The sequence below is a fragment of the Haematobia irritans genome, chromosome 2, assembly GCF_050003625.1.
Source record: "Haematobia irritans isolate KBUSLIRL chromosome 2, ASM5000362v1, whole genome shotgun sequence".
Taxonomy (NCBI): Eukaryota; Metazoa; Arthropoda; class Insecta; order Diptera; family Muscidae; genus Haematobia; species Haematobia irritans.
The window spans coordinates 80,686,984-80,711,775 of record NC_134398.1 but is presented as its reverse complement, the minus strand read 5'-3'; the positions used below and the strand labels follow the sequence as shown (position 1 = coordinate 80,711,775).

Here is a 24,792-nt window from a genome sequence, read left to right as displayed (position 1 = left end):
TATGTTTAATAAATGGTAAAATATACAATAATTTTATTCGTAATGATGATTTTTTTCTAGTAAGAATTTGAGAGCAAAATACAACCAATATACAATATTTTTCTAAAAACTTAGAGGGTTTTTAACAGGTTAATGGATTCCTGCTAAGATAGTGAAATAATTATTAATAGGGGTATACCAACAAGAATCATTTATTCGGCTCCGAAATAATGAAATGATCATTGTGTACTCCTCTCTCATATAATGTGATTTTAGGCATCTTGGATTAATCAAATAATAATAGGATAAGTAATAATACAATACTTTCAAGCTGGATATTAAGGACACCAATAACTTTCATATCCCTCCAATAATACTACATGAGTTCTAAATCCTTAGAATATTCACTATTCCAATCCCTCTCAAATACACTTAGAAGATCTTTACGAATCGTTGACATATTCGACATTTCGGGAGTATCCATCAAGACTAGACCCACACCAGCGGTATTAGTGAAATAATCGCCGGACCAATTGGATGTACCAATGTAGGCCACATTGTCCGTCACCATATACTTGTTGTGATTTACACGTCCATAGGGTATTTGGGCTTCATGCTCATTGGAGGGTACAATGAAACGTTTGATTCGTATATCCACATCGGGTAAGGAATACGATAATGCTTGCAGTGATTTCAGAAAATAATCCTCAGAGGGATCGGAATGTTTCCACCATGATATGAGCAATTTAATTTGTATCTTACGATTTATGGCAGCCGAACGTAGAGCATCATCTATAACAGGCCAATAGGTTTTCTCCTTGGAATATATCATTAAAGGATAATAATCCATTACGGCAATATTCACAAATTTCTTGGCTGACGATATGATTTCTAATATAGCAGTGATATCATCTTCACGGCCATCGGCAGTTAAGGGTGGCGGGGAACTCGAAAGTATGACAGGTTGACGGTATTCATTGTTTAGAAAAAGATTCATGGGATTCTTAAAGTTAAACTGTGTAGAGTATTCATGTGGCCATTTCGCAGGTATAGTGGATGATGGATTACCAAGCAACCAATATTCCTCAAATATTTTTTCCAAATCCATGGCCAAGGAAGAACAGTTCGACACCAGCACTCCCATTTCCTTCACCTGAGTTAAAGATCTCCAATCCATATTGGCACTGCCCAGATAAATATGTTTGTGGTCAGAGATCCAAAATTTCGTATGTAATACACCTCCGCCTACTAAACGAGTGAAATTCACTGAACGTACCTCGGCAGCACCTTGACGACTGAGCTCAATTGTATTCTTATCTGGTTCCCTTTCAGTAGGTTCACTTTGCGCAATACGAATCTTTACTTTGCCTTCCATACCCAAGTGCATTAAATTCGCGAATATATCTTCACCTTGAGCAGCACTTGTGTCATTTATGACATCCGATCCAAGTAAAGTCCAATAGAAAGAGCCTATATTTAGGGCCGACACTGTCGAGTTCAAGAGTATTTTCCAGGCCTCATAAGTGGACATGAATTTTGGACTATTCACGGAGTAATTCAAATTTTCCGGAATGCTCTCCACCAACTGCATTTGACACACATCGTCAACATTTGGAAATCTTTCGTGGTTATCAATATCACCAGACCTTATCATGTCTCTCCAGAAGTGTTGGAATAAGACGACCGTAGTGAAGGCCGCCAGCAAAAGGGCCAAAATATACATTGACCTTATACATCTGTGTTTCGGCTCAGGTAACTTCACCGTTAGTTTTTTGTAGGCACTTATGCCTTTTAAATTATTTCCGTTATCTTTCATGATAATCCACCTGAGGCGAAAATTAGGAAAAAAATATAATTAAATATGGATTATATTAATAGCAAAAAAAGATTGTATTTTTTATCGAAAATACCATGTGTTTGCACCCAGAAAAAAGTGCCTTCGAAACTAAAGGAAAAAATTTTCATCAATATAGTTTATCCATTTTATTTCCATTAAGGTAAATTTTTGTGAAAAATAATAAAATTTACTCGTTTCAGTAAAAAAATCCTAAACTGTAAGCAGTTAGGAATAGTTCATTAACTAGAATAAGGCATGGAATTTTACTCATACTATTTTCTTCGCTGGGTATAAGAATTTACTACTGAAAAAGAAAATTTTATTCACCGATAACAAAGCATTCGTAAAAATAAACAAAAACCGAACTAAAACCAAGTTTCCTCAAAATTAGTAAAATTTCTTATAAAATGATAATTGCGACTTCCTTTATAATAGAAAGTTTTTCATACATACGAACAACACTTGGCATAGAAAAATATTTTAGTTCATTCGTACTAAGAAGTATGCAATCCTTTCAAAACTTAAGGAAACACACTTGTTAGAATATAGGAAATTTTCCTAAATTTCTATTGTCTACCTGTAATCGATACCTGTCATCGTAATCGATGTGTTTGCGCGTGGGTGTAATCGATATATTTGCGCGTCGGTTGTTTTTTTAGTTGGAATCGCGTTGTTTTGGTATACGGAGAGATTGTTAAAAAATAATATGGTAAAATAATATAATAAATAACAAATAAAATATATAAAATATTTGTTATTTTAAATTAGTGAGAAAAATTTTCGTTTTTTTAAATAAATCTATCAATGTTCGTGATAGTGTATAAAGAAAGAAAACACCAGCAGAATAACAACCCTTTCGTTTGTCTTCATTTTGGAATCTTCAATTATCAGGTAATATTCAGTGACGCTAACCTTTTGCAACAAAAATGTTTTATGATTTTTTATATTTGTAGGTATTGAAATTGTAAAAGGAGGACAAAATCGTTAGGCAGCAACTTATTAAAAGTGAAAAGTACAAGAAGAAGAAAAAGTGCGTTCTACAGTTGATAATATCACACGGAAATTGGAAATAGTGGAATAATAAACTAATATTTCAAAGAGATTCGATGCTGTTGATTCTTAATAAATATATTCAATATATTAATAAAACATGTCTTTTATTGAAGATAAAATTGCTTATAGAAATAAATAAAATTGTATTTAAAAACGAAGGTAAGCAGTTCTAATTATGAAGTAAAACTTTTACCACAAATGTGTAAGATTTGTCGAAATGAATTAAAAAATTTCAATAAAATCATTCCATATATGAATTCAAATTAGTTAAATTTTTTCATTCTGTAGTATAGTGGTATATAAATATAGGAAAATGTTAACTAATATATGGAATGCATTATTCCTAATTTCTACGAAAATCACATCGTTCAAACAAATAAAAATGTCTTTGGCGCTATACGAAGTTCAACTTTCTTCACAATGAGTTCATTTTAACTTAAAGAAGGGGTCACTTTTTTCTGGGTGTGGTCTTCATGAAAACGCATATGTTGTCGAGTAAAAATTTATGCTACAATTGGTATAATTTTTTTTTAATTTAATCGATCGATAAAATTTCAATTGAATGAATAAATGAATTTCCTGAACTGAAAAAAAGAATGCCCGGTTCCAAAGATTTTGTCTTTACTACACTTGAAACATGACATAATTTATAATTGAAGTCGAGCCTGAAATTGAAATCACCACATGATAACAAAATCAGGAAAAAATGAATGAATTAAAATATGTTTCTCTGTACCCAACATAGACCAAGGAAGGTCTATGATCCAACATACTACTATGCAGTTACAATTGCCAAATGTTAGTTGTGCTGACAGATATCATTGATAGTTGATGGAACCACCTGTTTTCGGTTGGCAAATAATTCGGTTGAGGCAACGAATTTGTTTTCTGGGTGCAGTCATTCCACTCAACTGCGCAGTCAAGTGACACAATTTATTTTTTTTTGAAAACGCGAATTACCGTACAAATCAGTCAATTTGCATTACAAAAATGGTGTGGATGTATAGAATTTTATATATTTCTACAATATTTGGTGTTTCATCAAGAAAACAAAGGTAAGAAAACAAATTAAATCCAAATTAAAAAATCACTCAATTGCAGACGTAAAAGAGCCCTCTACGGTGTGCAGACAAACTACAGCGTTGTGAATTCACTTGAGATGTCTTTACCTTAATTGGTCTATGACAATCACCGAAAAAAAGTGAAATGTTGCATTTTTAATGTATGAAATGCCCAAATAGTAATAAATATTTACTGCTACTATTATTTATGACGCTGTACCACTTTAAATTTCGATAAATTAGTCACAATAAATTTCTGTTGTGAATCTAAAAAGCGTCACTTTATCAATAAGCAATCTGGCAACACCGACACGACTTGTACTGATGAGATGTTTTGGATAGAAGTGGTACAGTGTCATAAATAATCGCAGCAGTAAATATTTATTACTATTTGAGCATTTCATACATTAAAAATGCAAGATTTCACTTCTTTTCTGTGATTGTTTTTAAACAGCTGATGACAGTGTTGCATATTTTTTGAGATGTCCTGGATAAACGAGTACTCTGTTTCCTTCACGGCTTAGTGTATCCAATGCTAAAAGAAAACAGCCCTAATCATGTGACAACACATGTCGTTATATCTTCCCAATAAACCCAGGATGAGCGTTTTTCAAATGCAACAACTTTGCGGATTGAGGGTAAATATAATTTTCAACATAATTTCAACTTGACTTGAAACAGCTCATCTGCAATACAGAATGTTGACGAAATCTTTGAAAAGGTGTTGAAGATAATATGAGAAAACTTTGGCAAAACAATACCCTAAACTACAACGAAAAACCCATCTGGTTTTCAATACTTCTTTGTGCAACGAAGTTCGTGGTCAATTGGAGAAATAAAAAAATTTGAAAATGGTAGACAAATAACTGAATTTACCAGGGACCGTAAATAACTGATATCCAGAAAATTTAAACTCAAAAACTCTCCATGTTAGAGTCAACAGGGACCTATACTGTCATATACCAATAGATTCATCTCGGAAAGCTCTTTCAGAATCTAAGGTGATATTACAAAAGCGCTCCCAACTCCAAAGTTAACGGTTATTTTTCAACGTAAAAATAAAAGGTCATAAATAAACTCTTTATTTTTGGAATTTAATTTTTTTCTTCAGAAAATAATTCTCTTTTTTGGAGTTTTTTTTTCTTCGGAAAATAAAACTCTTTTCATGAGTTTTATTTTTTAAATAAAACTCATATTCATTTTTTTCTTTTTTTTTACAGTTCCTCGTTTTATTGAGTCTATCTTACATAAAGTTTGTATTAATTTATTTGTTTAATTTAACGAACATAATTTTTTCCAAATTTTCAACGGAAAGATTTGAACGTTCAGTACCAATTTAAGAGCAGATAATGCTTACTTGGGTTGCATGAACACACGGTACAGTTTTTTCCAATATATACAAATATGGATAAATTAAATTTTTTACTGCCCGGAACTCAAAAAGAGATTTATCAATCGCCAAGGGCCTTGGCGAAAAGTTATCGATTTCATAGAAAGCTATTTCTCCCTTATTATCAGTTTCTTCGCTTTCTTGTTCCCTGTCAACATTTAGGGTGTTGAAAAATTTACCCAAAAGCGATGTATCGCAAACATCCGATGCATTTTTTTTATTTTATTAGTTTTCTGTAAAGAGAAAAATAAATAAATAGCATTTTTAGAAAAATAATTATTGAATATATTTACAACTTACTTGATTCTGAAACTGCAATTTCCGAATCATCACTTCTTTAAGATGTGTTCGAGCACACATTAATTGTAATGGCTCCTTCGCTATGATGCACTGACGACGCGGATCCAAATATAAGGCTGCAAGGAGTGTTGGATTTTTTAGCAGCACTGTATGTCAAGCTTCATTTGAAGCCATATTTTAAAGAAATCGTTTTAAAATAATTGCTCTTCTTGAAGCATTTGTGTGACGACGTACACAGGCTCCAAGAGTGCTAATAAGTCTTCCACACGCAAAGAAAAAAAACGTTTGGAAAACGTGTACCGAAAACGTTTTTCTTTTGTTAGAGTTTTTTGAATTGCTTCGAAAATTTTAAACTTTTATCACCAAAAAAATTCGTTTGTTACAAAATTTTTATTTTTTCAATAAAAAAAGTTATTTTTGAAATAACAACACAGTCCATTTCGTTTATATCAAACACTGTTCTTTTCTGACTTTAGGTCTTTAATAAGACACATTTTACAGTTCAAAATTTAATATAGTACAATGTAATGTTGAACATTTTTTCGGAATCTTCCGAATATATCTGGAATATATGTAAAAAAAAAACAAAAGCAAAAAAAAAACTTTGGCCGAAGCAGGGATCGAACCCACGACCCTTGGCATGAGAGTCGGACGTAGCTACCACTGCTCCACGGTGCCAAACTAAGTGTTTGTTTCTGTTAAATAAACTTTGTTTATTCGGTTCGTGGGCGCCGCAAGCTATGCTATATAAATATAACTTATATTGATATTTATCTATTGATGACCATAACAGGTACATAGCTCAGTGGTTAGTGTGTTGGCTTACAATGTGCATGGTCCGCGGTTCGATTCTCCGTCCAGGCGAAAGGTAAAAAAAATTTTAACAATTTATAAAATCGTATAATTTCTTCTACATTGTTGGTATTACAGGAAAAGGTGTTAAGAACTAAAAATCCTCGTGGATGTGAGAAAGATGTGAGGGACAATGCAATTAGCAAGAAAATAATGTTTTTTTTTAGCTAGGCTTTATGAAATTGTTTTTACATCCTGGAAAAGAATAAACGTTTATCACAAAAAGTATATACTTTTCTTCCAAATACACTTCCTTACAGCGAAAAGCAAATGAGAAACGAACTTTGTTTGTCTAAAATTTCGTTTGGGAGGAAAGAATTATTTTTTTGCGTGCACGCTTTCCCATTCGGACTGACTTAGATTAAGCGCGACATCGACATTTTTCAATCAGAAGTCATTCGCTAAGTCACGAACGCACTTCAATAAATCTGTATCATTTTGACTGACTTAGATTAAACGCGGCATCGACATTTTTCCAGCAGAAATATTTGTAACGCATTAAGCTTTTTAGCATCAAGTAGGTAAAATTGCATCGTGTCTGGACATCAATGGAAACTTGGGGTAAATTAAGATGACTAGTCATGTTCGAAAAATAGTTTTTAACTTATCGTGTATGAGTTTTATGAGGTTTATTTTCTGAAGAACAAATTAAACCTCCAAAAAAGAGTATCATTTTCTGAAGGAAAAAATAAAACTAGTAAAAAGAGTTCTATTTATGACGGATAAATAAAACTCTCTTTTTAACAGTTTCATTCGAAATTTTTCATCGCAGTGATGAAGAACGAATTATATCCGGTTGATCTTAACAAAGCATTTTAATGATTTTGTGGCGAAACATAACTTTCCAGGTTAAATTAAATAGATGGTATTACTCACTATATACAATTATTTTATAAATAGTCAATATGTTAGTATCGATATTTGTATTAATCGAACCGGATTGTATTCTAATATCAAGTCTATTGTTATAAAAAACTCATTATTAATCTAATGGAATTCATCAATGTAATTTCTCGAGCTAATTTTCAACGCATTTTTCATTAAAGTAACTACACGCAAAGAAAAAAAACGTTTGGAAAACGTGTACCGAAAACGTTTTTCTTTTGTTAGAGTTTTTTGAATTGCTTCGAAAATTTTAAACTTTTATCACCAAAAAAATTCGTTTGTTACAAAATTTTTATTTTTTCAATAAAAAAAGTTATTTTTGAAACAACAACACAGTCCATTTCGTTTATATCAAACACTGTTCTTTTCTGACTTTAGGTCTTTAATAAGACACATTTTACAGTTCAAAATTTAATATACCACAATGTAATGTTGAACATTTTTTCGGAATCTTCCGAACATATTTGGAATATATGTAAAAAAAAAAAAAACTTTGGCCGAAGCAGGGATCGAACCCACGACCCTTGGCATGCAAGTCGGACGTAGCAACCACTGCTCCACGGTCCCAAACTAAATGTTTGTTTCTGTTAAATAAACTTTGTTTATTCGGTTCGTGGGCGCCGCAAGCTATGCTATATAAATATAACTTATATGGATATTTATCTATTGATGACCATAACAGGTACATAGCTCAGTGGTTAGTGTGTTGGCTTACAAAGTGCATGGTCCGCGGTTCGATTCTCCGTCCAGGCGAAAGGTAAAAAAATTTTAAAAATTTATAAAATCGTATAATTTCTTCTACATTGTTTGTATTACAAGAAAAAGGTGTTAAGAACTAAAAAAAACTCGTGGATGTGAGAAAGATGTGAGGGAAAATGCAATTAGCAAGAAAACAATGTTTTTTTTTTGAGTTTGTCTTTATGAAATTGTTTTTACATCCTGGAAAAGAATAAACGTTTATCACAAAAAGTATAAACTTTTCTTCCAAATACACTTCCTTACAGCGAAAAGCAAATGAGAAACGAACTTTGCTTGTCTAAAATTTCGTTTGGGAGGAAAGAATTATTTTTTTGCGTGTAAAGGAAGTTTAAGATGACGATAAATTTAAATAATATTTGTAGGTATGAATTGTGCAGTTCTCTTATTTGGTTTAGTATTTGGAAAAAATGCATAAAAACAGGGTTTTTATAAGAAAATATCGCCCATTTTATACGTATTGACACATAGTGATAAAGGGTGATACGGTCAATATAAACTTGACGTATTTCTTTCAATTTTGCATTTAAAAAACCTGAACACCCCTCATTTTGAAGGTGTGTGTGTGTAGAATGTTGCTCCTATTTTGATTTTGGAATTCACTCTTCAGTTGTCAAAATGCCGTCCAAGCAAGAAGAGTAGCGTATCAAAATTTTGCTCGAGCATAGCGAAAATCCGAGCTACTCGCACGCAAAGCTGGCAAAATCGCTGAAAGTTGCCAAATCGACCGTTACAAATGTAATTAAAGTGTTTGGGGAACGTTTGTCGACAGCCAGGAAGTCTGGATCGGGGGGAAATCGAAAACCGGAATCCGCTGAGACGACAAAGAGAGTTGCCGGTAGTTTCAAGCGAAACCCTAACCTCTCTCTCCGAGGTGCCGCAAATAAGCTGGGTGTATCGTCTACAACCGTGCATCGAAACGAGCCGGACTATCGACTTACAAGAAGTTAGTGACTCCAAATCGCGATGATAAACAAAATACGACGGCCAAAGCGCGATCCCGGAGGCTGTACACGACGATGCTGACGAAGTTTGACTGCGTGGTAATGGACGACGAAACCTACGTCAAAGCCGACTACAAGCAGCTTCCGGGACAGGAGTTTTATACGGCAAAAGGAAGGGGAAAGGTAGCAGATATGTTCAAGCACAAAGTTCGCAAAGAAATATCTGGTTTGGGAAGCCATCTGTACCTGTGGCTTGAAAAGCAGCAGTTTCATAGCTTCCGGGACTGTCAACCAAGAAATTTACGTGAAAGAGTGTTTGAATAAACGTCTGCTGCCTTTCCTGAAGAAACACGGTTATTCCGTACTGTTTTGGCCGGATTTGGCATATTGCCATTACGGTAAAAAGGCCATGGAGTTGTACGCCGCCAACAAAGTGCAGGTGGTTCCCAAGGACAAGAACCCTCCCAACACGCCAGAGCTCCGCCCAATTGAGAAATACTGGGCTATTGTCAAGCGGAACCTAAAGAAGACCAAAAAAACTGCTAAGGGCGAGCAGCAGTTCAAGGCAAACTGGCTTTCTGCGGCGAAGAAGGTGGACAAGGTGGCTGTACAAAATCTGATGGAAGGTGTCAAGCGTGAGGCCCGGCAATTAGGATTTGGAAAAGCGAAAGCCTAACTGAATATTTTTCCTGAATTTTATACTAATTGAACTTGAAAAAGAAATTTAATTTGATTTTTTAAATAAACGATTTCACCGATTTACACGCGTTTTCCCTTGACCAAATTTTGACCGTATCACCCTTTATACGAAATAGCATAAAACAGTGAAAAATTATTAGGCATTGTCTAAAACAAGCATTCTACAATAAATTTTTACAACTTACCAAAGAATTATTAAAGGTTTGGTAAGCTATTAATCGTTTATGAATGCTATTTTTCACGAAATAGTCGTTTATAAACGTCGATTAACTTTTTATGAATACGGCTGTAAATCTTTGGCATAGTGGGAGCTTTTTTCCGAGTATTTACCTTTGAGAAATAGTATTCAATATATGTTATTACAGAGAAGCACTATATATAAAGATATCGTTCAGAAAGGGCCGCCATTTCCGAAAAGTTTGTGTTTAAAAAGAAAAATGTATCCAATAGTAATTCATATTTATTATTATAAAATACATATTATAATATTATTACCAAATAAAAAAAGAAAATTAGTTATTTGGAATATTATATATTGAATATTTTTAGGACAAAACTATAAAATACATCATCCTTTTGTAGTTTACCAGCGAATAGGGTGATAAATGGGGGTGTTTAGCTTTAGATTGCGGTTATAAATAGAAAGTAAAAATGGGTTGTTCTATTGTTCCCATTACTGAGTAAAACGCAATATTCAGTAATCGGTTAGGTTAGGTGGCAGCCCGATATACCAGGCTCAGTGGTGAACTTCTCTCTTATCACTGAGTGCTGCCCGATTCCATGTTAAGCTCAATGACAAGGGACTTCCTTTTTATAGCCGAGTCCGTACGGCGTTTCACATTGTAGTGAAACCACTTGGGTAAGCTTTGAGACACTCAGAAATGTCACCAGCATTACTGAAAAACTCTTTGGTGTTCGGTATATACCGATCGGCTTAGAATTAAATTCTGAGTCGATTTAGCGATGTCCGTCTGTCTATTGATGTATTTTTGTGTACAAAGTCCAGATCGCAGTTTAAGTCTGATTGTCTAAAATTTGGCATAGGGTCTTTTCTCGGCTCAAAGACATTCTCTATATTATCGGTTCAGATTTAGATATAGCTGTCATATATATATTTATAACCCATCCGCTCATAAATGACGTATTTATCACCCGATCTTCTTCCAATTTCGTATAAACAAAAGTTTTGTGAGTCTCGCAAATTTTTCAGAATATCAGTCAAATCGGTTCAGATTTAGATAAAGCTCCCATATATAGATTTCGCCTGATTTACACTCCTATGGCCCCAGAGGCAAAGGTTTTACTCCGACTTACGTAATTTTGCACAGGGAATAGAATTAACAATAAAAATATGCATACACCCAGAAAAAAGTGCCTTCGAAACTAAAGGAAAAATTTTTCATAAATATAGTTTATCCATTTTATTTCCATTAAGGTAAATTTTTGTGAAAAATAATAAAATTTACTCGTTTCAGTAAAAAAATCCTAAACTGTAAGCAGTTAGGAATAGTTCATTAACTAGAATAAGGCATGGAATTTTACTCATACTATTTTCTTCGCTCGGTATAAGAATTTACTACTGAAAAAGAAAATTTTATTCACTGATAACAAAGCATTCGTAAAAATAAACAAAAACCGAACTAAAACCAAGTTTCCTCAAAATTAGTAAAATTTCGTATAAAATGATAATTGCGACTTCCTTTATAATAGAAAGTTTTTCATACATACGAACAACACTTGGCATAGAAAAATATTTTAGTTCATTCGTACTAAGAAGTATGCAATCCTTTCAAAACTTAAGGAAACACACTTGTTAGAATATAGGAAATTTTCCTAAATTTCTATTGTCTACCTGTAATCGATACCTGTCATCGTAATTGATGTGTTTGCGCGTGGGTGTAATCGATATATTTGCGCGTCGGTTGTTTTTTTAGTTGGAATCACGTTGTTTTGGTATACGGAGAGATTGTTAAAAAATAATATGGTAAAATAATATAATAAAAAACAAATAAAATATTTGTTATTTTAAATTAGTGAGAAAAATTTTCGTTTTTTTAAATAAATCTATCAATGCTCGTGATAGTGTATAAAGAAAGAAAACACCAGCAGAATAACAACCCTTTCATTTGTCTTCATTTTGGAATCTTCAATTATCAGGTAATATTCAGTGACGCTAACCTTTTGCAACAAAAATGTTTTATGATTTTTTATATTTGTAGGTATTGAAATTGTAAAAGGAGGACAAAATCGTTAGGCAGCAACTTATTAAAAGTGAAAAGTACAAGAAGAAGAAAAAGTGCGTTTTACAGTTGATAATATCACACGGAAATTGGAAATAGTGGAATAATAAACTAATATTTCAAAGAGATTCGATGCTGTTGATTCTTAATAAATATATTCAATATATTAATAAAACATGTCTTTTATTGAAGATAAAATTGCTTATAGAAATAAATAAAATTGTATTTAAAAACGAAGGTAAGCAGTTCTAATTATGAAGTAAAACTTTTACCACAAATGTGTAAGATTTGTCGAAATGAATGAAAAAATTTCAATAAAATCATTCCATATATGAATTCAAATTAGTTAAATTTTTTCATTCTGTAGTATAGTGGTATATAAATATAGGAAAATGTTAACTAATATATGGAATGCATTATTCCTAATTTCTACGAAAATCACATCGTTCAAACAATTAAAAATGTCTTTGGCGCTATACGAAGTTCAACTTTCTTAACAATGAGTTCATTTTAACTTAAAGAAGCGGTCACTTTTTTCTGGGTGTACAGAATTTGGTTGAAATCGGTTCAGATTTAGATATAGCTCCCATATATATCTGTCGTCCGATTTACAATCATATGACCACCGTATGTCAAAATTTCACTCCGATTTACCTAAAATTGCGCACAGGGAATGGAATTAACATTTTTACTACACTCAAAAAAAAGAAGTTTACTTGGATCCAAAGATTTTGACCTTCCCTTAAGGATTTTGGTATTGATTCCGAGCCAAAGATGGGGCTTCTTTAAAATAAAGATATTTTTACGCATCTCCCTGGCTTTAAATCTAGGATCAATAAAATTAAAATTGGATACAGATCTCATTCACCGAGTTTTTATATTCATTTTGCGATATATTAATAGAGGTATTTATGTACAAACAAATTCCAATTTCAAAATCCAAATTATGCCAGGTACTTCAAAGTAAAAACAGTTTTATTAATGCTAACAAAACTTTAAACCAAAGATGCAAATCCTTAAAATAAGTCTTAGCCTATATTTTTTTTATCTTAAATTTAAAAATGCAATATGTCAGTTGAGTTAAAGACGATTTCTTTAAATTAAAAATGTTTTTCTTTATTTTAAGGAAAATATGCCTTACTTCAAAGATCTACAACTTCAGCAGAGAGACGCAAAATTTCAAGATTTGCGTCTTATATTTAATGAAAAAAAATTTTGAAGCAAGGATTATAAACTTACTTTTAATTAAAATGTCATTGTTTTAAAGAATTTTTTCTTTAGCATTGTGTAAATTTTGAGCCCTAAAATTTAAGTGGCATAATCTTCCATATTAGGTCAATATTTGTTTCAGTGTATACATGCTAAATTTAATTTAAACTGGTTCAGATTTAGATATAGCTGCCATCCGATAAGCACTTATATGGCCCCAGAGGTCAAAATTACACTCCGATTTACTTGAAGTTTTGCACAGAGGGTAGGACTAACATTCTGGCTACGCATGTCAAATTTAGTGAAAATCGGTTCAGATTTAGATGTAACTCCCATATATATCTTTCGCCCGATTTAGATTCATATGACCACGGAGGCCAAAGTTTCATTTCGAAACTTTTGAAGTTTTGCACTGAGAGTTTAATAAAAATTTTAGCAATGTGTGCCAAATTTTATCAAAATCGGCTCAGAAGTAGACAAAGCCCTCATATATGTTATATGTTATAAGTTCTTCCGATTTTAGCACATATGAGCAAAATACCCACATATTCCTTGTAAAATCGTCACTGCTAAGTCGAAAACTCGAAAAAATGATTCCAATTTACCTATACTCTAATTCATATATCGACCGATAAATCATAAATGCAGATTTGCAAAATTTTATCCAATTTAAATATTTGCATTATTTACTAACATTGTGGTACGTCCCAGTCATGACCGAGTTAATTTTTGAGTCTAGCGATTTCGTGAAAGTTTAAAAAATTTGGAAATATAAACCTTTTTATAGCTCTCAACAAATTGGAAGGTGTTAAGATGATAACAAAAATTTTTAGACACAGTTGCCATGGATGCGGCATTAATGCTTATATAGAGCAATCCAACTTAATTTCGCTTATGTTTGTATAAAAACTTTCACTTCACATAATTAATTTATTAATTTTTAACATCTTCCATCTTTACTATTTTTCCGTTTTAAAGAATTTCTGAATTTCCTATTTTACTACTTTTGGCACGAGTAATGTAAAGGAACACAACTATTATTAGTGTACCATGGATTACCTTTGTTGCTAATCATCGATATTCGATATGCGTAGAAAGTTTGAAATCGAGTTGACATCAAACACCAAACTAATATTCCAAGGATGGTTTTTATACCCTTCACCACTGCTGTGGTACAGGGTATAATAAGTTTGTGCATTTGTATGTAACGCCAAGAAATAGTGGTCATAGACCCATCTTTTAGTATACCGATCGGCTTAGAATTAAATTCTGAGTCGATTTAGCGATGTAATTTTGTGCACAAAGTATAGCTCGCAATTTAAGTCCGACCGTCCTCAAATTTGGCATAGAGCCGTTTCTTGGGACAGAGACAATCGCTATTGGTTTTGGAAAAAATCGGTTCAGATTTAGATATAGCTGCCATATATATTTATCCCCGATTTGGTCATAGTTAGAGTGTTTATCAACCGATTTTCTTGAAATACCGTACATCCAAATATTTTATGAATCGCGAAAATCTTGCAAAATATCAGCCAAATCGGTTCAGATTTAGATATAGCTCCCCTATATATCTTTCGTCCGATTTAGACTCATATGACCACAGAGGCCAAAGTTTACTACAGATCCTCGTGAAATTTTGCAAAGAGGGTATAATTGACATTCTACCAATGCTTGGTAAATTTGATTGAAATCGGTTCAAATTTAGATATAGCTCCCATATATATCTTTCGTCCGATTTGAACTTATATGGCCACAAAAGCCAGAGTTTTGCCGTGATTTGCTTCAAATTTTGCACAAGGGGTACCTTTAATAGTATCGTTAAATGTGTCAAATTTTGATTCAGATTTAGATATAGCTCCCATATATATCTTTCGCCCGATTTGGACTTATATGGTCTCAAAAGCCAGAGTTTTGCCCTGACTTACTTCAAATTTTGCACAAGCGGTACTTTTAACGATACTATTGTATGTGCCAAATATGGTCAAAATCGATTCAGGTTTAGATATAGCTCCCATATATATCTTTCGTCCGATTTGAACTTATATGGCCTCAAAATCCTGGGGTTTTCCGTGATTTGCTTCAAATTTCGCACAAGGAGTACGTTTAGTAGTATCGGTAACTGTGCCAAATTTGGTTGAAATCGGTTCAGATTTAGATATGGCTCCCATATATATCTTCCGTCCGATTTGCACTCATATGACCAGGAGGGCCAAAGTTATACTCCCATTTACTTGAAATTTCGCATATATAGCAGAATTATTATTCTAACTATACATGTCAAATTTAGTCAAAATCGGTTCAGATTATATATAGCTCCCATATATACGTACACCACAGTTGAGGAAATATGGTAGACTGTTACTCATTTTAGACCCATTTTCAATGGAAGTTCCCTCCAATTAACTGGATAGCGTTAGTCGATTTAAATTTTAATTCTAGAGATTTTGTAGAAGTAAAATAATTGTCTTCTTTATATAGCTTCCAGCAAATGTGAAGTAGTTGAGATGGTAACACAAATGTTGGCCTACATAGGGGTGAAGGGTATAATATAGTCGGCCCCGCTCGACTTTAGACTTTCCTTACTTGTTGTATTTGCTAAGTTTCAAGTTTGAGAATCAAACGCATCCAATAAACATAAGGACTGGAGAAATGCTAATATTCAACATACATACATACAGTTATTTTGTCAAATATTATCTTGAGGATGAGGTTTGTCGTCAAATTGAAATGTGTCGCATATGAAAAATCCTCAAAATTCTGTAGTTTGATATTATAATGATAAAAACGTTTTTTTTTGTAGTTTTTTACGTTTTATTTGTACTGGTTGTTTTGACTGAGACAAATTCAACATTGGGACCATGGCTGAACAAGAAGGTTAAATCATGGGCCCATATGATTACAATTTTTTTATTTCGACAAAATTTTAAGATGTCAAAATCATATGTTTATGGTGATTGCAGCTCTCCAAATGACACTGCATAGCAAATGCATCTCAAACAAACTCGCGCATTCATAGCTGGAGAATTGTTCAAAGATGACTTGAGTATCTTGATGACATATTCCAGACCCAAAATACCACGCACATCAGTTTTTAAACTGCATCATAAACTGTTTTTGTTAATAAATGGCGAAGATCCATTTGACTGACTTCCATTCTTAACTTTGGTGGGTATTATAGTCTTATTTGTCTCATATCGGCGTTCCTCGGATGAATTATCCACTTCACAATCACTCATAGGTGACACAATTAAATTTGAACCTTTATTTTTCTCTGGATTTTAATTATTTTTTCAGGACAATTGAAAGAATAAGTAATTGCCACTTTTACCAATGCCATACGATTCCTTTATCAGCTGATTTTGTCTTCTTAAAATTGTAAAGAACATATTGAAATTTGTTGTTTTTGTTATCGTGATTCAACCTCCTTATTCAGCCATGACAGGGACAATTCGATGTGAAATAACTTACTCAAAAAGCTTCGGCTTCGGTAAATAATTCTTTAACCACAGTCCATTTCCTTTATATCAAGCACTGCTTTTTTAACTCCAATATTTGTTTGTCTAAAATTTCGATTCGGAGGAATTTTTTTTGTCAACTTGAAGCATGCAGTGCCTGCGCTGGGAAATAGAACTTAGAGAATAAGAACTTTGTATGAAAAATTATGTATGTATGTATTTAATATATAAAATGCATTAAAGCAAAAATGTATAGTCAGGCTTGCGAGATGGGTATCTGGCATTTTCTTTTCAGTAACTTAATGATGTCATTTCCCTTAATATTCCTGTCCAATAAGCTCGAATAAATATTGTAATAATTTCTAGCAAAAATGTCTTTGTTACGTGTGTTTTATTAAACTAAATATGTATTATCACAATTAATACCATTTTCACCCAAAAAAAAGTGAACCCACCGTGGAAGAAAATGTAGGTTTATTTTAGAAAACATGTTACAAATAAGTTAATAATTTTTGTCAAATTGAAGAAAATTTATTAAAAATAATTAATTTTTTTCTCTTGTTTAAGAAAATTTCATATGTTGAAAGAAAAAATTGGATTTAAAAATTGTTAAAATGTCTTTAGCGCTATACGAAGTTCATGACAGGTACAATTTTAGTAAAATTTACTCATTTGAGAGACATATGAACTCAATTTAAGCAAACTTCTGCCATTTTTGGAAAATATGAACTATTTTATTTTTTAGTAAAATTGTGCACTATATTTGTATACAACTTTTTTTCTTATTTTTTAGTTCACGTCATTAAAGTTAGCAAAAAATTATTTAAATAAGGAACATTTACTCATATTGTGCAAAATTTATCTAAAATCAACTAATCTTCATGAACTAAAATAAAGTTTAGTTGGCATTAGAGCCCCTTTTTCTGGGTGTTCGTATTTAAAGTAATACCGCATAGTTAATACATCAATACCTTTATGATATAAGTATTAGTACCGCTGAGGTATTATTTTCATTACCATATTTGTACTTTCATAATACCATATGGTACCTTCATGCTTTGTGTACCACCTGTACCGTTTGGTATTATTATTGTACCATACACCCAAAAAGAGTGAACTCGCCATAAGAGGAAACGTAGGTTTAATTTAGAAAATTTTAACTAAAATCGTTTTCTAACTGCGACATGCTACAAATAAGTTAATACTTTTTGTCAAACTAAAGAAAATTTATTACAAATCATATTTTTTCTGTTTCAAAAAATCATGAAATTAGCGAATTAGTTGCATCACAAAAACCTATAAACTAAGCACCTTTAAAAAGTACATATTAACTGATTTTTTTTATTTTACTCTAATTGTTCAGATTGGAATTCTTAAGTCTTGCTTTTTACCTTTTTTAAAAACATTTTAAATTTTATTTTTATAAGTGGTTGATAGTTTCGCTGCAAGTAGAGGATGTATATGAGGAATGTGGTCTTGCAGTACAAAGGGCTTGGCCCAAATAAATTTGACAAATATGCTGCTGAAACTCCGATTGTTTACATTTTGTACCAATAAGAAAAAATGCATAGCCAAACTTTATTATTAACACGCAAACGAAATTTTCGCTAGAGATGCATACAGAAAAATTTGTTCACTCAAAAAAGGGGGGACGCTAATGCCAACTTAACTTTATTTTAGTTCATGAAAAATAGTTGGTTTTAGTTAAATTTTGTCAAATGTGAGCAAATGTTTTTCATATGAATTTTTGCTTACTTTAATGAAGTGAACTAAATATAAAAAAGTTGTATACAAATATAGTACATAATTTTACAAAAAAACAAGTATAAACGGCCGTAAGTTCGGCCAGGCCGAATCTTATGTACCCTCCACCATGGATTGCGTAGAAACTTCTACGAAAGACTGTCATCCACAATCGAATTACTTGGGTTGTGGTATCTTAAATCGCTTTCTACATTGTGAGTTAGTCCATACGTGGTATACATTAGACAAAAAAAGTATGTGTAGGTAAGTCTACAAATAATTACGAATCGATATGGACTTTTGCACGGTACGTAGGGAGCCAGAATTGAAATATGGGGGTCGCTTATATGGGGGCTATATACAGTTATTGATATGGACCAATTTTTGTGTGATTGGGGATCGATTTATCTGAGGGCTATATATAACTATAGACCGATATGGACCTAGTTAGGCATGGTTGTTAACGGCCATATACTAGCAGAATGTACAAAATTTCAACTGACTCGGATGAAATTTGCTCCTCCAAGAGGCTCCAAAACCAAATCTCGGGATCGGTTTATATGGGGGCTATATGTGATTATGGACTGATATGGACCACTTTTGGCATGGTTGTTATATATCATATACTACCACCACGTACAAAATTTCAACCAGATCGGATGAATTTTGCTTCTCCAAAAGACACCGGAGGTCAAATCTGGGGATCGGTTTATATGGGTGCTATATATAATTATGGACTGATATGAACCAATACCTGCATGGTTGTTGGGTACCATATACTAACATCACGTACCAAATTTCAACGGAATCGGATGAAATTTGCTCTTCCAAGGGGCTCTGGAGGTCAAATCTGGGGATCGGTTTATATGGGGGCTATATATAATTATGGACCGATTTCGACCAATTTTTGCATGGGAGTTTGAGGCCATATATTAACACCACGTACCAAATTTCAACTGAATCAGATGAATTTTGGTCTTCCAAGAGGCTCCGGAGGTCAAATCTGGTGATCGGTTTATAAGGGGCATATATATATTTATGGACCGATGTGGACCAATTTTTGCATGGTTGTTAGAGACCATATACTAACACAATGTACCAAATTTCAGCCGGATCGGATGAAACTTGCTTCTCTTAGAGGCCTCGCAAGCCAAATCGGGGGATCGGTTTATATTGGGGCTATATATAATAATGTACCGATGTGGACCAATTTTTGCATGGTTGTGAGAGACCATATACTAACACCATGTACCAAATTTCAGCCGGATCGGATGAAATTTGCTTCTCTTAGAAGCCTCGTAAGCCAAATCGGGGGATCGGTTTATATGGGGGCTATATATAATTATTGACCGATGTCGACCAATTTTTGCATGGTTGTTAGAGACCATATACTAACACCATGTACCAAATTTCAGCCGGATCGGATGAAATTTGCTTCTCTTAGAGGCATCGCAAGCCAAATTTGGGGGTCCGTTTATATGGGGGCTATACGTAAAAGTGGACCGATATGGCCCATTTGCAATACCATCCGACCTACATTAATAACAACTACTTGTGCCAAGTTTCAAGTCGATAGCTTGTTTCGTTCGGAAGTTAGCGTGATTTCAACAGACGGACGGACGGACGGACATGCTCAGATCGACTCAGAATTTCACCACGACCCAGAATATATACACTTTATGGGGTCTTAGAGCATTATTTCGATGTGTTACAAACGGAATGACAAAGTTAATATACCCCCCATCCTATGGTGGAGGGTATAAAAAAAACAATAAAATAATTTAATTGAGTTCATACGTCTCTGAAAGGATATAATATAATTCATTATATTTTTTAACGTTAAATTGATTTGTCAGTAGGAAATAAAGATACGTTATAGATATCATATTTATTTGATTTTTAATTATTTTATTATTAGTTTTTAAGAAATATTTGAATAATACACTTTGTAACGAATAGGGCCTCTGTGAGCCTATGTTACTAATAAAGTTGAAATAAATAAAAACAAGTGTATACAGCAGTAAGTTCGGTCGGGCCGAATCTTAAATACCACCACCATGAACCAAATATTATAGTTTCCTTTGGAATTTCAGGGGGGTTTGATGACAGATATTCTCCCAAATAGAGCAGTTCAACTAGTACACTTTCCGCAGATATATCTAAAGATTTTACCTATGAAGACTATATCAGATTCTGGATTTATAAGAACCATTTATTTCCATGTATTTAAGCAATTCATAGCCTTTAAAAGACCAAATTAACGAATTACAAGAAAAAAGTGACCCTTTCCTTAAGTTAAAATGAACTAATTGTGAAGAAAGTTGAACTTCGTATAGCGCCAAAGACATTTTTATTTTTTTGAACGATGTGATTGTCGTTGAAATTAGGTAGAATGCATTCCATATATTAGTTAATATTTTCCTATATTTATGTACCCTTATACTACAGAAGAAAATTAACTGAATTGAATTCTGTATGGAATGATTCTATTGAACTTTTTTCATTCATTGGGACAAATCTTAAATATTTGTGGTAAATCTTTTTACTTCAAACTTAGGACTGCTTACCTTCGTTTTTAAATACAATTTTATTTATTTGTATAGGCAATTGTTCTTCAATAAAATACACGTTTTGTTAGTATATTAAATATATTTATTAAGAATCAACAGCAACGACTGGCCTTGAAATATTATTTTATTATTCCACTATTTCCAATTTCCATTAAATATCATCAACAGTAAACCACATTTTTTCTTCTTCTTGTACCTTTCACTTTTAATAAGTTGCTGCGTAACGATTTTGTCCTTCTTTTAAAATTTCAATATCTACAAATATAAAAAATCATAAACCAATTTTTTTCCAAAAGGTTAGGGTCACTGAATGTTAACTGTTAATTGAAGATTCCAAAATGAAGACGAATGAAGGGGTTGTTATTCTGTTTTCTTTCTTTATACACCATCACGAACATAATTTTTTTCTCACTAATTTAAATAACAAATATTTTTTTATATTTTATTTGTTATTTATTATATTATTTTTTAACAATCCCTCCGTATACCATAACAACGCGATTCCAACTAAAAAAACAACCCACGCGCAAACATATCGATTACTTCGATGACAGGTATCGATTGCAGGTAGATAAAAGAAATATAGGAAAATTTCCTATATTCTAACAAGTGTGTCTCCTTAAGTTTTAAAAGGATTGAATACTTCTTAGTACGAATGAACTAAAAGTGTTATGCCAAGTGTTATTCGTATGTATGATAAGCTTTCTGTAATAAAGGAAGTCAGAATTATAATTTTACAAGAATTTTACTAAATTTGAGGATTTTCATATTTTGTTCATTTTTACGAATGCTTTGTTATCAGTGAATAAAATTTTCTTGTTCAGTAGTAAATCCTTATACCCAGCGAAAAAACAGTATTAGTAAAATTCCATGCCTTATTCTAGTTAATGAACTATTCCTCACTGCTTTCAGTTTAGGATTTTTTTACTGAAGCAAGTAAATTTTAGTATTTTAAACAAAAATTTAACTTAATGGAAATAAATTGGCTAAACTAAATTGATGAACATTTCTTCCTTTGGTTCCGAAGGCACTTTTTTCTGGGTGAATGTACTACTCTAATTTTTGTTTGTGTTTTAAAGGAATCATTAACATCTCTTGTAGATGTGCAAGAAAATGATGAAATAACGTCTTGATTTGAAATCTAAAATATGTAGATTTTCATCCCCATTATTTAAATGATTACGGGAAGTAAAATCTGGAAATTTTACATTCAGTTTCAAGCAATTTTCATGATCAGTGTGCCTTCTATACGCTCCAGAAGTGAACTCGATATATATGGAGGCCTTACCAAATGGACCGATAAAAACTAAATCCGATACACAATTTCAGGCAAATCGGATAAAAACTACGGTTTCTAGAAACCCAATGAGTGAAATCGGGAGATCGGTCTATATGGGGGATATACCAAAACATGAACCAATACACGCCATTTTCGCCACACCTCTTTATGGTCCTAAAATACCCCTAGACTTCCAATTTCAGGCAAATAGGATAAAAACTACGATTTCTATAAGCTCAAGAATCAAAATCTGGAGATCGGTCTATATGAGGGCTATATCAAAACATGGACCGATACTCACCATTTTCGGCACACCTCTTTGTGATCCCAAAATACCTCTAGATTTCCAATTTCAGGCAAATTGGATAGAAACGGTTTTTATAAGTCCAAGACCCCAAATCGAGAGGTCGGTTATATGGGGACTATATCAAAACCTGGACCGATATAGCCCATCTTCGAACTTGACCTGCCTGCAGACAAAAGACGAGTTTGTGCAAAAATTTCAGAACGATTGCCTCATTATTGAAGACTGTAGCGTGATTACAACAGACAGACAGACGGACATGTCTACATCGTCTTAGAATTTCTCCCCGATCGAGAATATATATACTTGATATAGTTGGAAATCGATATTTCGATGTGTTACAAACGAAATGACAAACTTATTATACCCCCATCACCATTCTATGCTGGTGGGTATAATTAATTGTACCTGTCTTGAACTTCGTATAGCGCTAAAGACATTTTAACATTTTCTAAATCCAATTTTTTTCTTCAACATATGAAATTCTCTTACACAACAGACACACATTTATTATTTGTATGCAAATTTCTTCAATTTAGAAAAAATATTAACTTATTTGTAACATGTTGCAATTAGAAAACTATTTTAGTTAAAACTTTCTAAATGACCCAAAAGTTTTCAATATCTTATAAAATGATTTTGAATATTTTAGTTTGAATCTGAATATCTTAGTTTCCCAGAGCAAAATAAAAATTATTCAAAGCTTCAATTCAATATGCTTTTCTTAAAGGTGAGTACTAAATTCGAGTTTAGCCGCTAAAATCAAAAATAAATCATTTAAAAAGTATAAAATTGTACCTCTTTGATGCAAATTTTATTATAAGTTGATGGGGGGATAGCCCAAAGCAACTTTTTATGAAGCTTATATTCTTTAAAATGGACTTTTAAAGAAAAGTAATCGTGACGATTTTAACGACTAATGCTTAGTACTAAGTTCGTTTCTGCGAAAGACGAATATCTTCATTTATCTCCGCAAATAGGGTTTCAAACCCAGGGATATTAACTTATTTATGCGAAAAAATATACCTGCCTATTTTTTCGTGCGAAAAATCCCGGGTTGTATAAATATGTGTTTGAAAATCCTCAAAACAAAGATTTTGCATTTATTCCGCGCTAACGTTTTTATATGGAGTATAACAGGTTTTTGTGCGAAAACGTGATCTTAGTACTAGGCTTAAAGTATCGCGCTAAATTGGCCATTTTTCACGATTACTTTTCTTTAATAATTAATTTCCCCAAAAATAAACATTTTCAATTTTTGTATTGGATCATTCCCCATCATATATAATAAATAAAATTTGCAACAAGAAGATATAATTTTATTCTGTTTTAATATGTACCCACCCTTAAACAAAAAAAGAAAAGTAAATTATTCGATTATCACCTGTGAAATTTATTACCGACCACCCTGTAAACATTTACCGACCGTTATTATTGTGATTGCACAAAAGCGTCGACGATTGTATTCAAATAACATTTCGTGGCCGATGTCAAATGCAAGTTTCACGCCGTTAATTCTTGAAGTGGGCTCTGTTTACTAGCGACGAAAGTGGCAGTGAAATAGAATCTGAAATCGTATGCAAGTAATAACAAAAACAACAACTGACGAAAGTGCTTATTAAACATATTTTTGCCATTTTTTAAGTGAAAAGTTTAGGAAATAATTGCATATAAATAAAACTCCACGGTACGTCAACCTTTACTTAAATCCTACATAAATAAAGAATACATGCATATACATACCCAAACAACTTAACTGTGGGTGGAGGGAGTAGCTGTTCTCGTCCGTAGTCTTTAACAAACTAGAACTTTCAGCTTTGCAGCTATGGATTCACTTTTGTTATGTGCCGCTATTTCTTGTGTGTGAATATTTAGAAGTGTTATAAAGTGTTGCCACTGTGTTGAATAATGCTGATGTTTGCTGATCTGTTTTAAACTGCACAGTGGGGTTTGGTAAAATATGCTTTAGCGCGAAACGCTTACAATTTCAGATTGTCAAAATTTGGAACAAATTCAAATTCACTAGTGGAACAAAACGACTTTGCCACGAGTTGTTATTTTTTTTTTTTGATAGGGGAGAGAAGGAGTAACTTTTCATACTCGAAATCAAAGCTTAATAACTTTGCTAAAACTTGAGCTTCTTGTACAGTTACTAAAGTCCGGTACTATGTTACCTTTTCGCGGTTACTTTATTAAAATAGCTTAAATTAGACAATTTAACCCCATTGGTATGAAC

At 32.7% G+C, this 24,792-nt stretch overlaps 2 protein-coding genes across 2 annotated transcripts in view; one reads left to right on the top strand and one right to left on the bottom strand.

The window, feature by feature from the left end:
• LOC142225594 (5'-3' exonuclease PLD3-like) lies at positions 1-24,456 on the bottom strand. The gene is made up of 2 exons (XM_075295394.1): positions 24,300-24,456; positions 1-1,805 (listed from the first exon to the last, which is right to left on the bottom strand). Exon 2 carries the CDS (start codon positions 1,793-1,795, stop codon positions 356-358), a length of 1,440 nt encoding a protein of 479 aa, XP_075151509.1. The 5' UTR covers positions 1,796-1,805; positions 24,300-24,456; the 3' UTR covers positions 1-355.
• The window catches only part of Tsp39D (Tetraspanin 39D), a 43,146-nt gene continuing 42,436 nt past the window's right edge, over positions 24,083-24,792 (top strand). Inside the window, exon 1 of the mRNA XM_075295395.1 lies at positions 24,083-24,243. The gene's annotated coding sequence lies outside the window, so the exon portion shown is untranslated. The remainder of the gene's footprint in view (positions 24,244-24,792) is intronic.